This window comes from Saccostrea cucullata, unplaced genomic scaffold (assembly GCF_032062105.1).
Source record: "Saccostrea cucullata isolate Sc308-1 unplaced genomic scaffold, CSIRO_AGI_Scuc_v1 ctg204, whole genome shotgun sequence".
Classification (NCBI taxonomy): Eukaryota; Metazoa; Mollusca; class Bivalvia; order Ostreida; family Ostreidae; genus Saccostrea; species Saccostrea cuccullata.
This window is the reverse complement of record NW_026940736.1, coordinates 643,131-657,827: the sequence shown is the minus strand read 5'-3', so window position 1 is coordinate 657,827 and position 14,697 is coordinate 643,131. Positions and strand designations below refer to the sequence as shown.

General features: G+C 32.7%; 1 protein-coding gene across 2 annotated transcripts; it reads left to right on the top strand.

Annotated features, from left to right (window-relative positions):
- The first annotated feature begins 1,065 nt into the window (after window positions 1–1,065).
- LOC134256144 (tumor necrosis factor receptor superfamily member 16-like) lies at window positions 1,066–13,595 on the top strand. 2 transcript variants are annotated; one of them, XM_062738762.1, is made up of 6 exons: window positions 1,066–1,504; window positions 1,710–1,832; window positions 3,748–4,258; window positions 11,283–11,558; window positions 12,180–12,296; window positions 13,000–13,595. In XM_062738762.1, the coding sequence occupies exons 2-6, from the start codon at window positions 1,797–1,799 to the stop codon at window positions 13,218–13,220; spliced, it is 1,161 nt and encodes a 386-aa protein (XP_062594746.1). In that variant the 5' UTR covers window positions 1,066–1,504; window positions 1,710–1,796; the 3' UTR covers window positions 13,221–13,595. The 2 variants fall into 2 exon arrangements, with proteins under 2 accessions (XP_062594746.1, XP_062594745.1); XM_062738761.1 differs by having other exon boundaries at window positions 1,066–1,832.
- The last annotated feature ends 1,102 nt before the right edge of the window (window positions 13,596–14,697 follow it).

Here is a 14,697-nt window from a genome sequence, read left to right as displayed (position 1 = left end):
GCTAGAATGATATTATATGTATACATAGACTTCATAAACATTTATGTGTTTCTCAAATGTACAAAACTGTGTCGCATAAAAACCCCACTGTTTTGTTTTCATGGCTTTAAAACTGTTAAAGACACAAAACTGCATTTATTTTACCATTGAGTTATGAATTTTCTAAAATTTGAAATTGTTAATATTTTGACTGAAAAAGAATAAAATACATATTAAGTACTCTCCCTCTCTCTCTCAAAATGTAAGGGAAATAAAAGTGCATAACAATTTCAGGAAACAATTGTGTTTAAGAAAAAAACTTTTTTTGATTTGAGAAACATATTTAAGTACACATAAATATAAATACTGGTAATGCTCATGGTAACTTGCATGTGCAATTTAAAATAAACATTACCTATTTCATACTCAGTTATTTATTTCTGAAACTGAAGATGAATTGATTTTGATATATCTGCAAAATGATAGTTATATTAAAACCATCCATTTATGGCACCAAGAAAGATAAATTGCCATATAAAATTAATCCACAGTTAAAAGGTGATGGCATAAATTTTATTTTCCCATTAAAGTTAAAAACCCGCTTCTCCGTCTTGCAGTTTACATTGGCACCTGGCGTATTGTTCTGATTATTGTCCAATCTAAAAATTTCTTCAAATTGTAAAAAAAAATTAAGAAAGAAAGCCTTGCATGTGCTATAAAAATTATTTCTTAAAATTAAAATTCATAGACTCTTAAAAACAATTTAAACTTTGAAACTGACAAGGAAAGATATTTTTATACAATGGGTGGATCTAAAAGGATAATTATTCTGAAATATACATCCATCTGTAAAGAGCTCTCTCTCTCTCTCTCTCTCTCTCTCTCTCTCTCTCCGTTTTATGTCATTTTAACTTGGCAAACAGGAGATTTAGAAAAGGGGAAAAAAGTTAATAGGATTCAACCACTTGTGAAGAACAGGACAAAAATTATATCGAAATAAAATAAATGTTAAAGATGGTGGCATTTAATTTGTCTTGTGAACTTAACCGTGTCTGTTTATTAACGTGTACGATTCAATTGGAGAGATAGCTTTGGAGTTGGTTTTTATGGCAGTGAGAAAAATTCTTTGACTCTGCAAGCGGAAAACGATCACACAACATTGCGCTGTAGAAGTTCTGAGGGACAAAAATGCATTGGATATTATAAGCAACCTGTAATTACGCGTAAGGGCCCTATTGCGTGTTTGTGATGTCTATTTATTTATAAACCCCCCTCTCTGACTTACACACATTAAAAAAAAATCTCGCATTTGCGCAAAGTTTTAATACCTTGCTCAGAAACTTAGATGGAATTTTTATCGGTGTGTAAACTTGTCGGATTTATTAATTATTCCCCAGGGCATGGATAATGGTGGGACATCTGGCAGTCACACCCGTTCATTTCTTTTACTGCCTTTGTTTCAAATCAGATATACTTGGTAATTGTCAAATTTTGAATTTTGTCGGGATTCCGATAGAAGAAAGGGGTGCGTATCACTTTTATACGTATGAAAATCAACAGGTATAATTTACACTACCCTTAATGCAATTAACTCTAACTTTTGACCCGAAGAAAAGGATTTCACACGTTTATTCATCTTACGATATCTTAATTGCCGCTGGATAAATTATGTAGTTTTGATCTCTTTACATCGAGATATTTTGTAAATTAGAATTAAATTTGTCACCTAGTTGAATTATACCGTCAAACGCGTGCAGAATTGATCAGATCATATTATAGTGTGAGAGCTGCAGTGAACATCGTATAGTGGCTGAGACATGGGACACAAGCATATCATCCTCCTAACCATTGTGGTAAGGTTTTATTACTTTATTTTTATATTCAAACTTTTTGTAGTTAGACCTTCATTTTTAACAATTATATGTTTTAAATCTTAATTTTTTCCTTTTCTAATTTTTACGGTTATTCTCTCTCTCTCTCTCTCTCTCTCTCTCTCTCTCTCTCTCTCTCTCTCTCTCTCTCTCTCAGCAAAAACTTTTTAAAAATATGTATATAGTGTAAATGATAATAATATTGTAAATATATAATTAATAATTTAATGTGTAATATATGCATAATTTTGTTATTTCTTAGTAAAATAAATAAATGAACAACAAAATGCTTGATCCACCACCCATGTTCATAACAGCAATTTTTAAGCACATTTTAAGAGAATGTTTACCAATCACCGGCTTTTCTACTTGTAGTCAATAATGGCCATTAAATAAGACAATTCTCATAAAACTTGACCATTTAATTTCCTCTGCTCTTTTATTTTCCGAAGATGTAGGTGTGTCTAGATTTGCGATTGTGTGTAACTGTATGTAAATTTTCTCCACAACTTACAGCTAAATCAGAAACTTCAAGAAACCAATAAAGGGCGATGAAAAGGATGGGTGGATTCAACGAGGATTTTTTATTTAAAATTTCAAATTAAGAAAAAAAATTGAAAGAATTGAGGAAAGTACGGTTTCTTATAACGGGGGGGGGGGGGGGGGGGGGTTGAACAGCAAAATTATAAAAATTAAAAGAAGTAAACTTTTTCCCCCGTTGCTAGTTCAGTAATGGTATAATTTTATTCGACGATCTTATTACATAATGCATTAACAACATTTGTAACCTTAACAAGTAACTTCCCGTATTTAATTTAAAGATGACTACATGTAGCAATATAGTTCTCAACATTTTGTGGTTAAGACTTAGAATGGAAATCGTTTTTCTCAGATCCGGGCTTAACTTGGTTTTATTTCCCATATTCTAATTAGGGTACTTTTGATGATGAGAACTCAATGATAATCACACATAGAAAAAATGATAGATAAATCTATATAGCGTTAATCATGCCGGTGCATCACAACTTCTAACCAAACGCGATGACAGACGAGCACTATAGATCGAACGAACTTTATATCTCAACTCTTTCAGCGAAAGAAAAATGTGCCTCCGCTACAAAGTAAATATTGATCAATTGTTTTGCGATCCTTGTGTGTTGTATAATTTACCTGAGCGGTTGCCTTTGATGTTAAATTAGAAACATTACACCTGGGATACCTTTACTATGCTTTCCCGATCACAGTGTTGGAAGAAGAGCTAATGAAAGGTGATAATTATGCACGCCAGCCTCTTGCGATGTTTCATGTTGCGTGATGAAATATTAATTTCAACAAAAGAAGAAATTCCATGAGAAATTAAAAATTAAATGCCTGTCAATAAAGTAATTTTCTTTTCCCCTCTTTTTATCGGAGTGTTTTATGTGAGGAAGTTTTTTTGGAATATATAACATGGTCACCCACCCATGAGGTCGTTTAAATGCGGTTAATGTTTTTATTTGCTTTGGGTATGAGAAGTCTTTGTTTTTTTATTCAATGCTGCAATTTTTCAAATTTCAAAAACTTAGTGCAAGTTAAATCATGAGAAGATTGTCCAATACCTTTATATAATACAAAGTGACGAAAGTCAATTTTAGTTTTTCATTTGATTAAATTTAGAGTTAAAAGTCACATCAAATTTTGATTTATTATTTCATTTACATACATATGTATATCTCTCTCTCTCTTTCTCTCTCTCTCTCTCACTATGTGGCATGAATTTTTATTTCCACCTCTCTGTTATGCATACGTTTTCGACCTTTTTTTAATTCCAAGTGCCTCTACAATCATTTTGTTTTTAATAAAATGAATGTCCCCCTCCATTCCAATTAACTAATATTTATCTAAATCATTTTGACAGACTTGCATCATGGGAAGCCTTTCTTACGAGGACTGCACATCGAACTCTTCCAGCGATATCTCAAAATGCTGCAGCTTATGTCCACCGGGCCATGGAGAAATCGAGAAGTGTACAAACGAAACAGATACAAAATGTCAGCCCTGTGAATACAGAAAAACGTTTTCTTCATCAAAATACGACACATTACCCTGTAAGAAATGTAAAACTTGCCGGGAAATGGAACGAGAAATTTCGCCGTGCAATACCACACACGATACCGTTTGTGGGTGTCCATTAGACTTTTATTTTGCAGAAGAAGTAAGGAAATGCCAGCTTTGTGACTTGTGTCCGTATGGTTCGGGTGTCATGGTACCCTGTAGTACTGACTCTAACTCCATATGTAGGAAATGCGAGAATGGTACTTTCTCCGACGTCAAGAGCGCCACCGCGCGGTGTAGACGTTGTTCCATCTGCAGGCCGAATCAATTCACAGTAATGGATTGTACAAATGAGCAGGACACCATGTGTTTAGGTAGGTACCTACCCTACTACCCCACTACCCCTATTAACCCACACCAGCACCACCAAAACAACTACACCTCTGCATTTTAAAGCGGCTAACGCGGTGGTTTGTACAGCACTATCCTTTCCCTTTATTTAAGCAGACCTATATGTATATATGAAAATTACTGATGAGGTATTTTAGAATTTCTAAAGTTCACAACATCTACTGTGTTATCAAACGATTTCATTTTTTATGTATAGAATTTTTCTTTGGTTAGAATCTACTCATGTCAACGTGATTTTAAATTAAAACAACCCTTGATCAGAAAACACACACCAAAACAGAAGTTCAGAGAAAGAATTTTTTTTGGTTATACTATTTTGTCAATTCGTTTCTCAGTAAACAACTATATACAACTTTCATTCATATGGCGAATCGATATACCTCAGTGAACTTATATTTCATATTTTGCTATTTTACTGATTATAGACAATAATGCCCCCCTTACAATAAAAATTCATTTTTTTCAATCGTCAGAGTTCCTTATTTAGTTATATACATATATTTCATTATCACGTTGATTCACCTGTTAATGGTTTTTCTGATTAAAAAAAATTCCTTTGCAAACATGCTATGCGTTAGACTAGTTTTCAACTTATAGACCGAAACAGGTTATTGGTAAATAAGTTTATGTTACAGGGATTTCAAAGAAATGATAGGCCGTAGTTCAAAACTGCTAGGGTCGCTATAATGACACCTTTCGCAAATATAACTAAAATTCAGTCTTATTGTCGACCGACAGATTTCATATGTCTATTGTTGGACACTTTTTATGCTAACTAATTTCCTGTCCCCCTGATCAAAACAAAGAGTTTACGGCATATGTAACGCATATATAACCGATCGACATGCAGGAAATGTTCATATAAACCGCCCAAACACCTGATACCCTTTGGAGTTTCTAAATGTCCCTGTTCACAAAATTTTACTTTTAATATAAGAATATCGAGATTGGCCATTGTTCGTTATTTTCATCTTTTTCATTCTGCATTTGTCGAGAATCTGTCAAATTGAGCATACAACAAGATTTCATTGTAATATCTTGACTGGCAACTTTTGTTAACCTATGCTTTCATAATCAGAAAATTAAAACATTTTTATGTTACAAAACTCCTGACACTAAAGGGTAAATATTCTGTTAATTCTAAGCACATGTAACCTTGACCTTTTGGAGAGGACATATATATGCATCTTATCTGGTGTCCAATCCAGTTATGTAATGAGTCTTTACACAATAAAATATTGATTAGATTATAAAAATTAGATATCACTAAGCATGGGAAACATTAAAACGACTAAAATAAGATTTTTTATTATCTTTATATCATAGCTGAGGAGGGTCGAATTTTTTTTCTCTAACTCTAATTCTGCGCCACCCCCCCCTTTTTTTTGTGAAGCGACTCCTAAATATGTCTGATATAAACCATCCTTGTTTATTATGTATTGAAAAAGTGGCATATACGCTGTTATCCTACTGATTGTTCTTTGGAATTAAAATCGATAACGTCTGGGCACTTCAAAAGAGATTTCATCTAAAATTTATAAATAAATTTGACAGCTGAAGCAGCTGACTTATTCTACACCTATCCGGCCTCGTTCTTTATTCTCTCACATGTTTGAAACTAGATATTTATTTTTAATGACATATGGTAGTTTTATGTTTTGATCTTTATAAAGCTTCAAGTTTTATTTAATTGTATAGTGTATGTATTGATTATAATTTAGAAATTAGTACAGTAACATGGATAGAATTTAAACCTGTTGAATTATACATCAAAGATGGAGGAATATATAAATCAAACAAGTTTTCCATGAGTTAATTTGAGAGAGAGAGAGAGAGTCCATAAGGACTAAATACGACTGTGAAGTTTAACCATCAATTTGATAACATGTTTGTTAATTTCATTCCTATAACCATGATTGTTAATTAAGACACCACGTCCTGACAAAAAAAAAAACTATACCTCCAGAACGACTGTGTTGAATTTGTCCTTTTCATCTCTTTTTTATTTTAAAGATCAATCACAATCTAAAATCTCGCGAGATTTTAAAAGCTGATGTTTGGTTTATATATGTACTTATTTTACATCGATAAAAAAGTCTCTCTATTTGATATAGCAATGCAATAAAACCCGAGATAGAAGTATTCGAATTTCCTTTAAGCCATTACTTAAATCAATTTAACGCCGCGTTTACCAACATCAAACACAGTTTCTGCATTCGTTTTAATTTTTTGATCTACATAAACAGGACATTGATCTATCGTAATATTGGAAATTCATACAATTTTTGTCTCTGTCGTCGTCAACATGTTTTACCAATCAAACTTAAAGTTAATCAACTAAAGGTGCATGCAGTGAGAAGGGGGTTAAAGTAACATTTGTTCTTTCTAATTATCCTCCAAATCCAAGAGTTTCTTCATAACACGAAAGGTTAATATGTGTTTAAAACTAGGACTGGAGTTTTGACTTGCAAAAATTTGGAAATACACATCTAGGTGTGGACCAAATCCGTTTCCATTCCACTGGCTCTGTAGCTCCAGACCTGTATCTCGCTGGTCTGAAAAAAAGAAGGATTGATCAATATTTTTTTCCCGCGAGCTACAGTTCTGCAGCTATTGGCTTTGAAACCAAAGCCATTTGTATATTAATTTTCATTGGAACTGTATGCAATTTGCAATTTAAGAGTATTTTCCTAATCGAATAAGGTATCAACTTTATATTACATGTATATAATAAAAAATCTTAGTTGCATATTATGGGCAAAAACGCGGATTCTCTCGGGAGTGTTCAGTTACCGGAAGTCTGCCTGACTCAAGGACTGCTCCCCGTCAGTATAAAGGAACCACAGATGATCGTAGCTGTAAAATCGTCTTTTTGATTTCAGATTGTTTGAATTATGTATACAGGGTTTTATTTTATCGCTTTATGGCCCCGACAACTGCCTGCCTCCACCATAGGACTACAAAAGAGGAAGAAACGATAATATCTGCCGGTTACGACAAACCCCGATGTATAAAATACGTTACCCCTTTTCATGTTTTCTTTTTAAGATGTAGAAAACACGAAGTTGATCAGGGATAAAACCAGATTAACGACGCAGTCAAAGTGTTTGTTGTGAAAGCATTTGGTGGTTAGAAGTTTGATGGATAAAGTCACGAATGTCTAATTTATATTATGTCTCAACGAATCACCATGATAGAAGTTAATACATTTTTTTTTTGCAAGAAAGTTGCAGACAAAAGATTTTGAATTTTTAATGTAGAAATCGACGAACAGATTAATCAATAAGATATAAATCGAATAGATTGAGACCTCCGCAAAGAATTTTGAATCTCGGACTCTTATGTGGATCTTACATGTAGATCCCAAACATTGCAATTCAATGCAAAGAACACACTCCTTCAACTAATCAAAATTCCTCTGTTCAAAGTAACTTTTAGCTGTTTTGTAACTGTGTAGATTATACCCTGTATTACTTTTCAAATACAAAGTAACCCAGATTATTTCTCATTGTTAATTGGAACACCATCTTAGCTAACCAAAGGTCTCGGGTCCGCTACACTCCTCAGAAACGGACTATAGAAACCACTGGCTAGCGAACATGTCGGAACCAATGTACGAGTTTTCTCTCCGTCATTTTACATTCAATCCAAAATGTAAGGGAGAAAACACGTGGGTTTTGAAGATGCCTGAATGATAACCATTGACATTTCAGAAGTCGAAGATTAGAGGATCATAAAAGTTACAGCTTTATGTAACTCAAAATTAGATATTACGGCACTATAGTATGGAGGGGGTGGGGGGTGGGGGGGGGGGTTACAATGTTTTTTTTATTCCGAAATGGAGATGAGTGAAAATACAAAAGACTTGGAATTTATTAATAAAATATAATACAGAACAATTTGTCCCGTTTTTGTGATACATGAAGTACATGTTTAATGTATGTTTTAGTCTATCCTTTAAAATTATGAAGATTGTATCTATTATGAAGACCAGTAAAATCCTGAAAAGTTAGACTACAAAAGCCTTTTTCCTAAAATAAAAATTCAAAGAAGAATTAAATGTAATCTTTGATATTTTTAGCTCACCTGAGTCGAAGGCTCAACAAAGCTGTTTTAAATGAAATTTATCCGTTGTCTGACGCTGTAAACATTTCCCATTTCATCGCCTTCTCCAGAACCGCTGAGCCAGCCAATGTCATTCAAATCAAATACCGCAAAGTATCCTTGAGTGAAGAGAATTCAGAGAACATTATAAAGAATTGTGGAAAATTAATGAGAATAAAGTTTCAAAAACTTCTTTTCAAGAACCACCTGGGCCAAATAAGATGAAACTTGAATAAAAGCTTCGTTGCAATTGTTACAGTAGATGTACTTATTTTAAAACATGACCCCGGGGTAGGATGGGACCACAATGTACGATGAAAGTATTATATATAATTGTACAGTAAAACATGGATATGGCGAATATCATACCTCTTACAAGGTAACAATTTTTCTTTACCGTGGTTCTAAATTCGAAACTTTTTATATAAAAACATTTAGCCCTCTAACAGCTCCATAATATTAGAGCCCTTAACAAACTGAAAAAATCGCCTCACATGAGTCGATTTCCGATTCTAAGGGGAATGGGGTTGATTATTTGATTTGATACTCATACTCGGTTAAAAGTCATGGCTCATGAGCCACTTGTGGATAGAAATTCAAAGCTCCAATCCATTACATTATATACATATGCTTATTTTTGATGCACTGAAAATAATTTGATATCGCCCGAATTGACATTGATTTGTTGTAGTATGCCTATATATATTTTTTCTCCTTTCATCATTTTTGCCCAAGGCGCCATGATGGTTTCGAGTAAGTGTGCTGTATGAATACTAGTATCCAATAAAAATACAGTGATATTAAAAAAAACAACATAATGCTAGAAAAAGATCCTTGTTTCGCTTGAAAAAAATTCTATAAAAAGTTCAAGCACCCTAAATATCGTTTTCTGGAGACATGTCATTGGGTACAAGATATATATGTTTTAAAAATTTCTAACACCCTTGTCTGATTTCTTTTTGGCCCAATTAACTGATTTAATGTGCGTCACATTTGTTAACGAGCAACATTGCAAAGGAATGGGCATTGATCCTAAAAATATAGAATACTTAAAGTTATACTTTTAGACCCAGACAAGTTATTTTTTAATCCCGATGTAAATCACGAACTAGTTTGCAAAGATTCGACTCTAAATGAAGTCATCTAAAAGAAAATCTCTAAATAGGTTAGAAACTGTCAATTCATCGTATATGTTTTTTGATGAATAATTTTCTTCACAAAACAACAGACTTCATGACCACGAAGCTTTGGTGAGCTCACTTTTGATCTTAATCTCGCTTTTAGAAAAAGAGTGTATAGTGGAAAAGTGAAACTGATATCAAAAGTGACCTCAACTCTAAGTTTTTATGTCCCTGAATCCATAGAAGTGTGATCAGCACTTGTAATATATTCATTTCTTCCTTTGACATACGATTTTTACGAGGTTGTCTGAACTTAATACGTATTATTGTAAAATGAATAAAAATAAATCCGTAAATACAGCAAACACGTCTAAAAGAATTTCATTGGTTGAATTTCTGATATCAAAAGATATATACTTGATTAAAAAAAAATAATATCTGATATCTTGATTTTTATTTGTTATACTTTTTTTATATCAGAAATTCGATTTTGATATAAAGAAAAAAGTTTATTTTTGTCTGTGAAATTTTTTTTTTAGATTAGGAAAAGCCGGATAGGCTCATATAGTATCTAGCAAATTCATAATCACTTGATATAACTAGCGTGTTTTAAAATTTGGATGCATGTAAGTATTACACCCAATCCCCGCCCCCAGGGTAAATACTTTAGATGCTGTAAATAAAATTTTAAATTTTAGTACCCAATCAAACCAAAAAAATGAACGAATACTATAAGAATTAAAAACTATGAAAAAGCATCTTTAGAAGGAAATCATTATACCTGGTAAGTTCACCGAAATTAAAAAAAATTATTCAAAGTCACTGAGTGGTATAAAAATTTAAGAAAGATCCACCTAATTTTTTTTCAAGCCATAAACTGTAAAATACCACATGATATTATGTAATTTCCTTTATTTTCAAACAGAACTCGTCTTTTCCAGGAGGTTTAAATTGCATAAAAATTGTCGTGACCACATAACCCTTTTAAGAATCTAAATTTGTGCTTTCATGTACTTGTTGGGAATGTTTTATGGAAGGAAGTTCAGGAAGCAGACCTTTTTCTTTCCATTTACCATTATGTCAATCAGTTATTTTTGGTAAAAAGAGTCCAAAATGAACACAACTCCGTTTTAGGGAAAACCGCCCAAATAACGCTTCTGGACTTGACTCCTCTTTTGGGTGAAATCATCATTATGTTGATCTGAACAAATTTCAGAATGTGCAGGCAATAAGAAGCAAAATAATTTACTAGCAAAGATAACACATTCATTGTAAATGGCAAATCTTCGATTTAAAAAAAAATACATTTTGTCATTGAAGCAACCAAATATATATCAACAGGTTGAACCCTATTTGTAGTTAAAAACATCTTCTCTATTAATATAAACTTATTCAAGAACATTAAAAAAAATTATGAACAGTCGAAAAGTGATTTAATTTTTCTTTTAGTGCACAGCTGAATAGTTTATAATACATGCATGTAATTCAGTGAAAAGTGGCAACATTATTGCATCCTAATTGCATTTGCAGGTCTTCAGTTTTCCTTGCACATATAATGAGGATATAATTGAAACCTATCTTAATTTGACGCTTTGCATCAAATCTGGAGGAACTTAAGTTTCGAACGTTTAATAAGTTTACTCGCCATTTTTGATACATTGGTCGCTTTTCAAAAAGTGTTTTTTTTTTAGGTTTTCTTACATGAAACGACTATTGATTATGAATATGATGAATAATCTTTTTCTTCTTTATCTTATTTAAGATAAACCAACAGCATTCCTAACGACAAAGCTAACACAACAGCCACCTAGTAAAACCATCAAAGAGGACGAATTCGACGCCATTCCAATTTACTGCGCAGCTCTTGGAGCGGTTGTGCTAGGTCTCCTTGGTTATGTGTTCTTCAAACAGTATTCCAGACTCAAAGACAAGAAGCGCCACCAAATTCATGATCCGCACGATCACGTGGAATATGCAAGAGCTTCCGGTGGTACAGACAGCGGCGTGTGTGTAGATTTTACCATGCAATGCAAAACATGTAAGCCTTCTTTTTAAAGTTACATGAAATCTACACATTTCTTCAACTTATAAGTATCTTTATCTTTAGATGTTGGTTTTGCAAAGTACATCTTGTAAGAAACAATACACAACTTGCGACTTACAGAAAACAAGTAGAAATATTGTTTCTTACTGAAAGAGATCACAAGTTCAAAGATTTGTATCAAAGAGAAACATTTCTTTATAAATAGGATACATTTCGTTAGATCAATGAAACAGATACAAAACTTACAAGTTAGGATTATACTTATTTCCAAGAATTAAAAGAGATATAATTTGAAGAACACATTTTGATTCTCGGTTACTAAGAATTAAAGAGCTCTACAAATAACTTACAAATAACTTTATAAAATATGACATTTTCTTCGAAGAAACAATTCTTTTACTTATATTGAAAAATGGTGTTAAAACCAAGTTTCCCTTTGATCAATGTGACTTTATAAAAGATGACATTTTCTTAGAAGACACAATTCTTCAACAAATATTGAAATGATGTTCAAACTAAATTTCCCCTTGATTAATAGTTATAAATTTCCAAATGCTAAAAACATATTGTCATTTCAACACGTGGTTTTACAAATGAACAAATTTTGTTTCTCAGATAATGAGCTCACAAAGTACAAAGATCTTCCTATATCAAAGAGAAAGTGCGTGGAGCATCAGTTAGTTAGCCGCCGCGGAAATCCCAGCGACTGGAGAGCTCTGGCACAAATTCTCGGTATAAAGCTTCACTGCACTCTTTTTTGTTCTTTTAATCTCCTTTTTTACAGTGTACATCGAACAAGAGCTAAATAAACACAGATGAATAGTAGCAGACGAATCAAAGGCGTCAGGACATGAGATACGGTCCTTTGCACTGGTGCAAGCTTAGTAATAACATTGATGTGCACAGGAATATCATTGAAACGCTTTACTTCAAAAATTATTTTGAGTAATATCTCTATACAAATCAAAGTGTGTTGCCAGTTTAGCGATTTTCAAGCTTATCCAATGGCAGCTACAAGAATCTCAAGTTGATATGACTATAATGGTGACTTAGAGCTGTGTCAAAACTTAAGGTCAAGGTCATACTAGAATATACAAGACTAGGATCATTGATGGATGGAATGTAATAGATTTGAAGTTTAGCGTGCTGTTCGCAATGTCTTTGAAATGTGTTCTGGTTTTGATTTAAGGTCATATTTTTCAAGGCTAAAGACCACTGCATTGAAGGCGTTTATATCATGAATCAAGAGTCATCAACTTGATGCAATGACCCTTATATAATTTGTAAAAGGGGGATAACCTCTTTTTTAAAATTTCATCTGCGATCCGTGTATTCGACAGATCATATAAAATTCATCATTTTATGGCGTTCCTTAAAAAAAGTAGAACTGGAAAAGCGTTTCGGAATTTTTAACAATTTTAATCCTTTTTTTCAGGATACACATCTACAAAGATTGACCAATTAGAATCGAGTGCTGGGGACAGTTTACATTGTTGTCAGATGATGTTGCAGACTTGGTCACACAGTAAACGGAACACGACCGTGGGCATACTTATGAAAGGACTTAGTCATATAGGTCGACACGACATTGTTAAGATCTTACAAGCTGATCTACAAGTGTCGAAATCAGATCATAAACACGTTCGAATTGTATGACATAACTTTTACTTTGAATAATCAATATTTTTTTTTTATTTCTCTACATTCCAAGATGAAAGACAAAACAATGTTTGTTTACGGCGATAGATTTGACCTTGGAAGTGGCCTTGAGTACGAATTCATGATCGTTTTCTGATGCTGTTTTATATGTACATTATGAATCACAAACTTTTTAAAAAATGTTTTGTTTGTACATCAAACCAATGCTTTTTACAATTTTAATTTATTAAAAGTATTTTCTTCAATTTAACAGGTTGTGAGAGCTTCCTTTGAACATTATTTCTCGCAATTAATTCTTGTGTCGTTGAATCTTTTTTCTCAATCAACATTCAGTTTACATAATACATACCAGGCACGTGGTAACGTTTCAGAAAATTAGGGAAGGGGGAAATTAACAACTTCAAAACAGAACAATCCTATTTTCAGGGATGGAAAGCAACTTTTTATGAATATAAAATTTTAAATACATATACGTCACCAATGAAGAATTTGACATTGCTACAACAAAATGGAGAGGGCAAATCAGCGAACATTTGCATACTGAATTAACAATAAAGATATACATGCATATTATTTGGAAAAAATGTGCCCTATTCCGTGCAAACATTTATATAAATAGAAAAGAAGTGTTAAGTTCCTAAAATTTTCTTTAGAATTTCAATTTTCTTGAGGACTAAAAGGATGTATGTGTAGATAAAAAGAGAAATATTACGGCATCAAAGGGAACCACCTTTATGTTTTTTATCTATTTATTCCCAGTCTCTTTTGCCGAGTTGTCACACCTCTGCAATGGGATTTCGTCAAGATTTTGACATAAAAATAAAACGATTTTTCAAAGATTATTTAAAATCAAACTTAATGCTTATAAACTTGACACTTTAAAGACGAGTTTTCTCATTTTTCCCCTTTAAACTATACAGTATATTCTTATTTAAAAAGACAACTTGGATCCTTCATACTGGTCCAATCCTCTCCATTATTTTAAAAAATCCCATTCTATACTCTGCCTGGAAGCTTTCAAAGAAGCTTCATTTTTTCTGACCCACTGTTTCTTCAAAAGATTTTTTAAATGACCCACCAACAAAAGACATTGGCCCTCGATTTGAAAAAAACATGAATCTTCATCCCCATAGGATGCTTTGTGGCAAGTTTTTTTTTAGCTTTGGTAAGTCAAAAAATGTAAAAAGGTTCAAAACCATTGACAGACAACATATGATCGTATAGGCTCACTGTTCTAGATCCACTGGTTCAGGTGAAGTCTTAATTAATGATAAAGAATTTCACATTCAATGCTTGGTTCTTCTACTAGAATGTTACGTTTTTCCTGAAATTCGACCCATTTACGAAAAGTATTGATGGAAAAAAAATGTTTATACACATAGACAGACGGAAAATAAATGATACTACATTCACCCAAGCTCATTTGGTCTTTGGTCAGAAGAGTTTAAATTTTTATTAAAAATATTTCGCAATA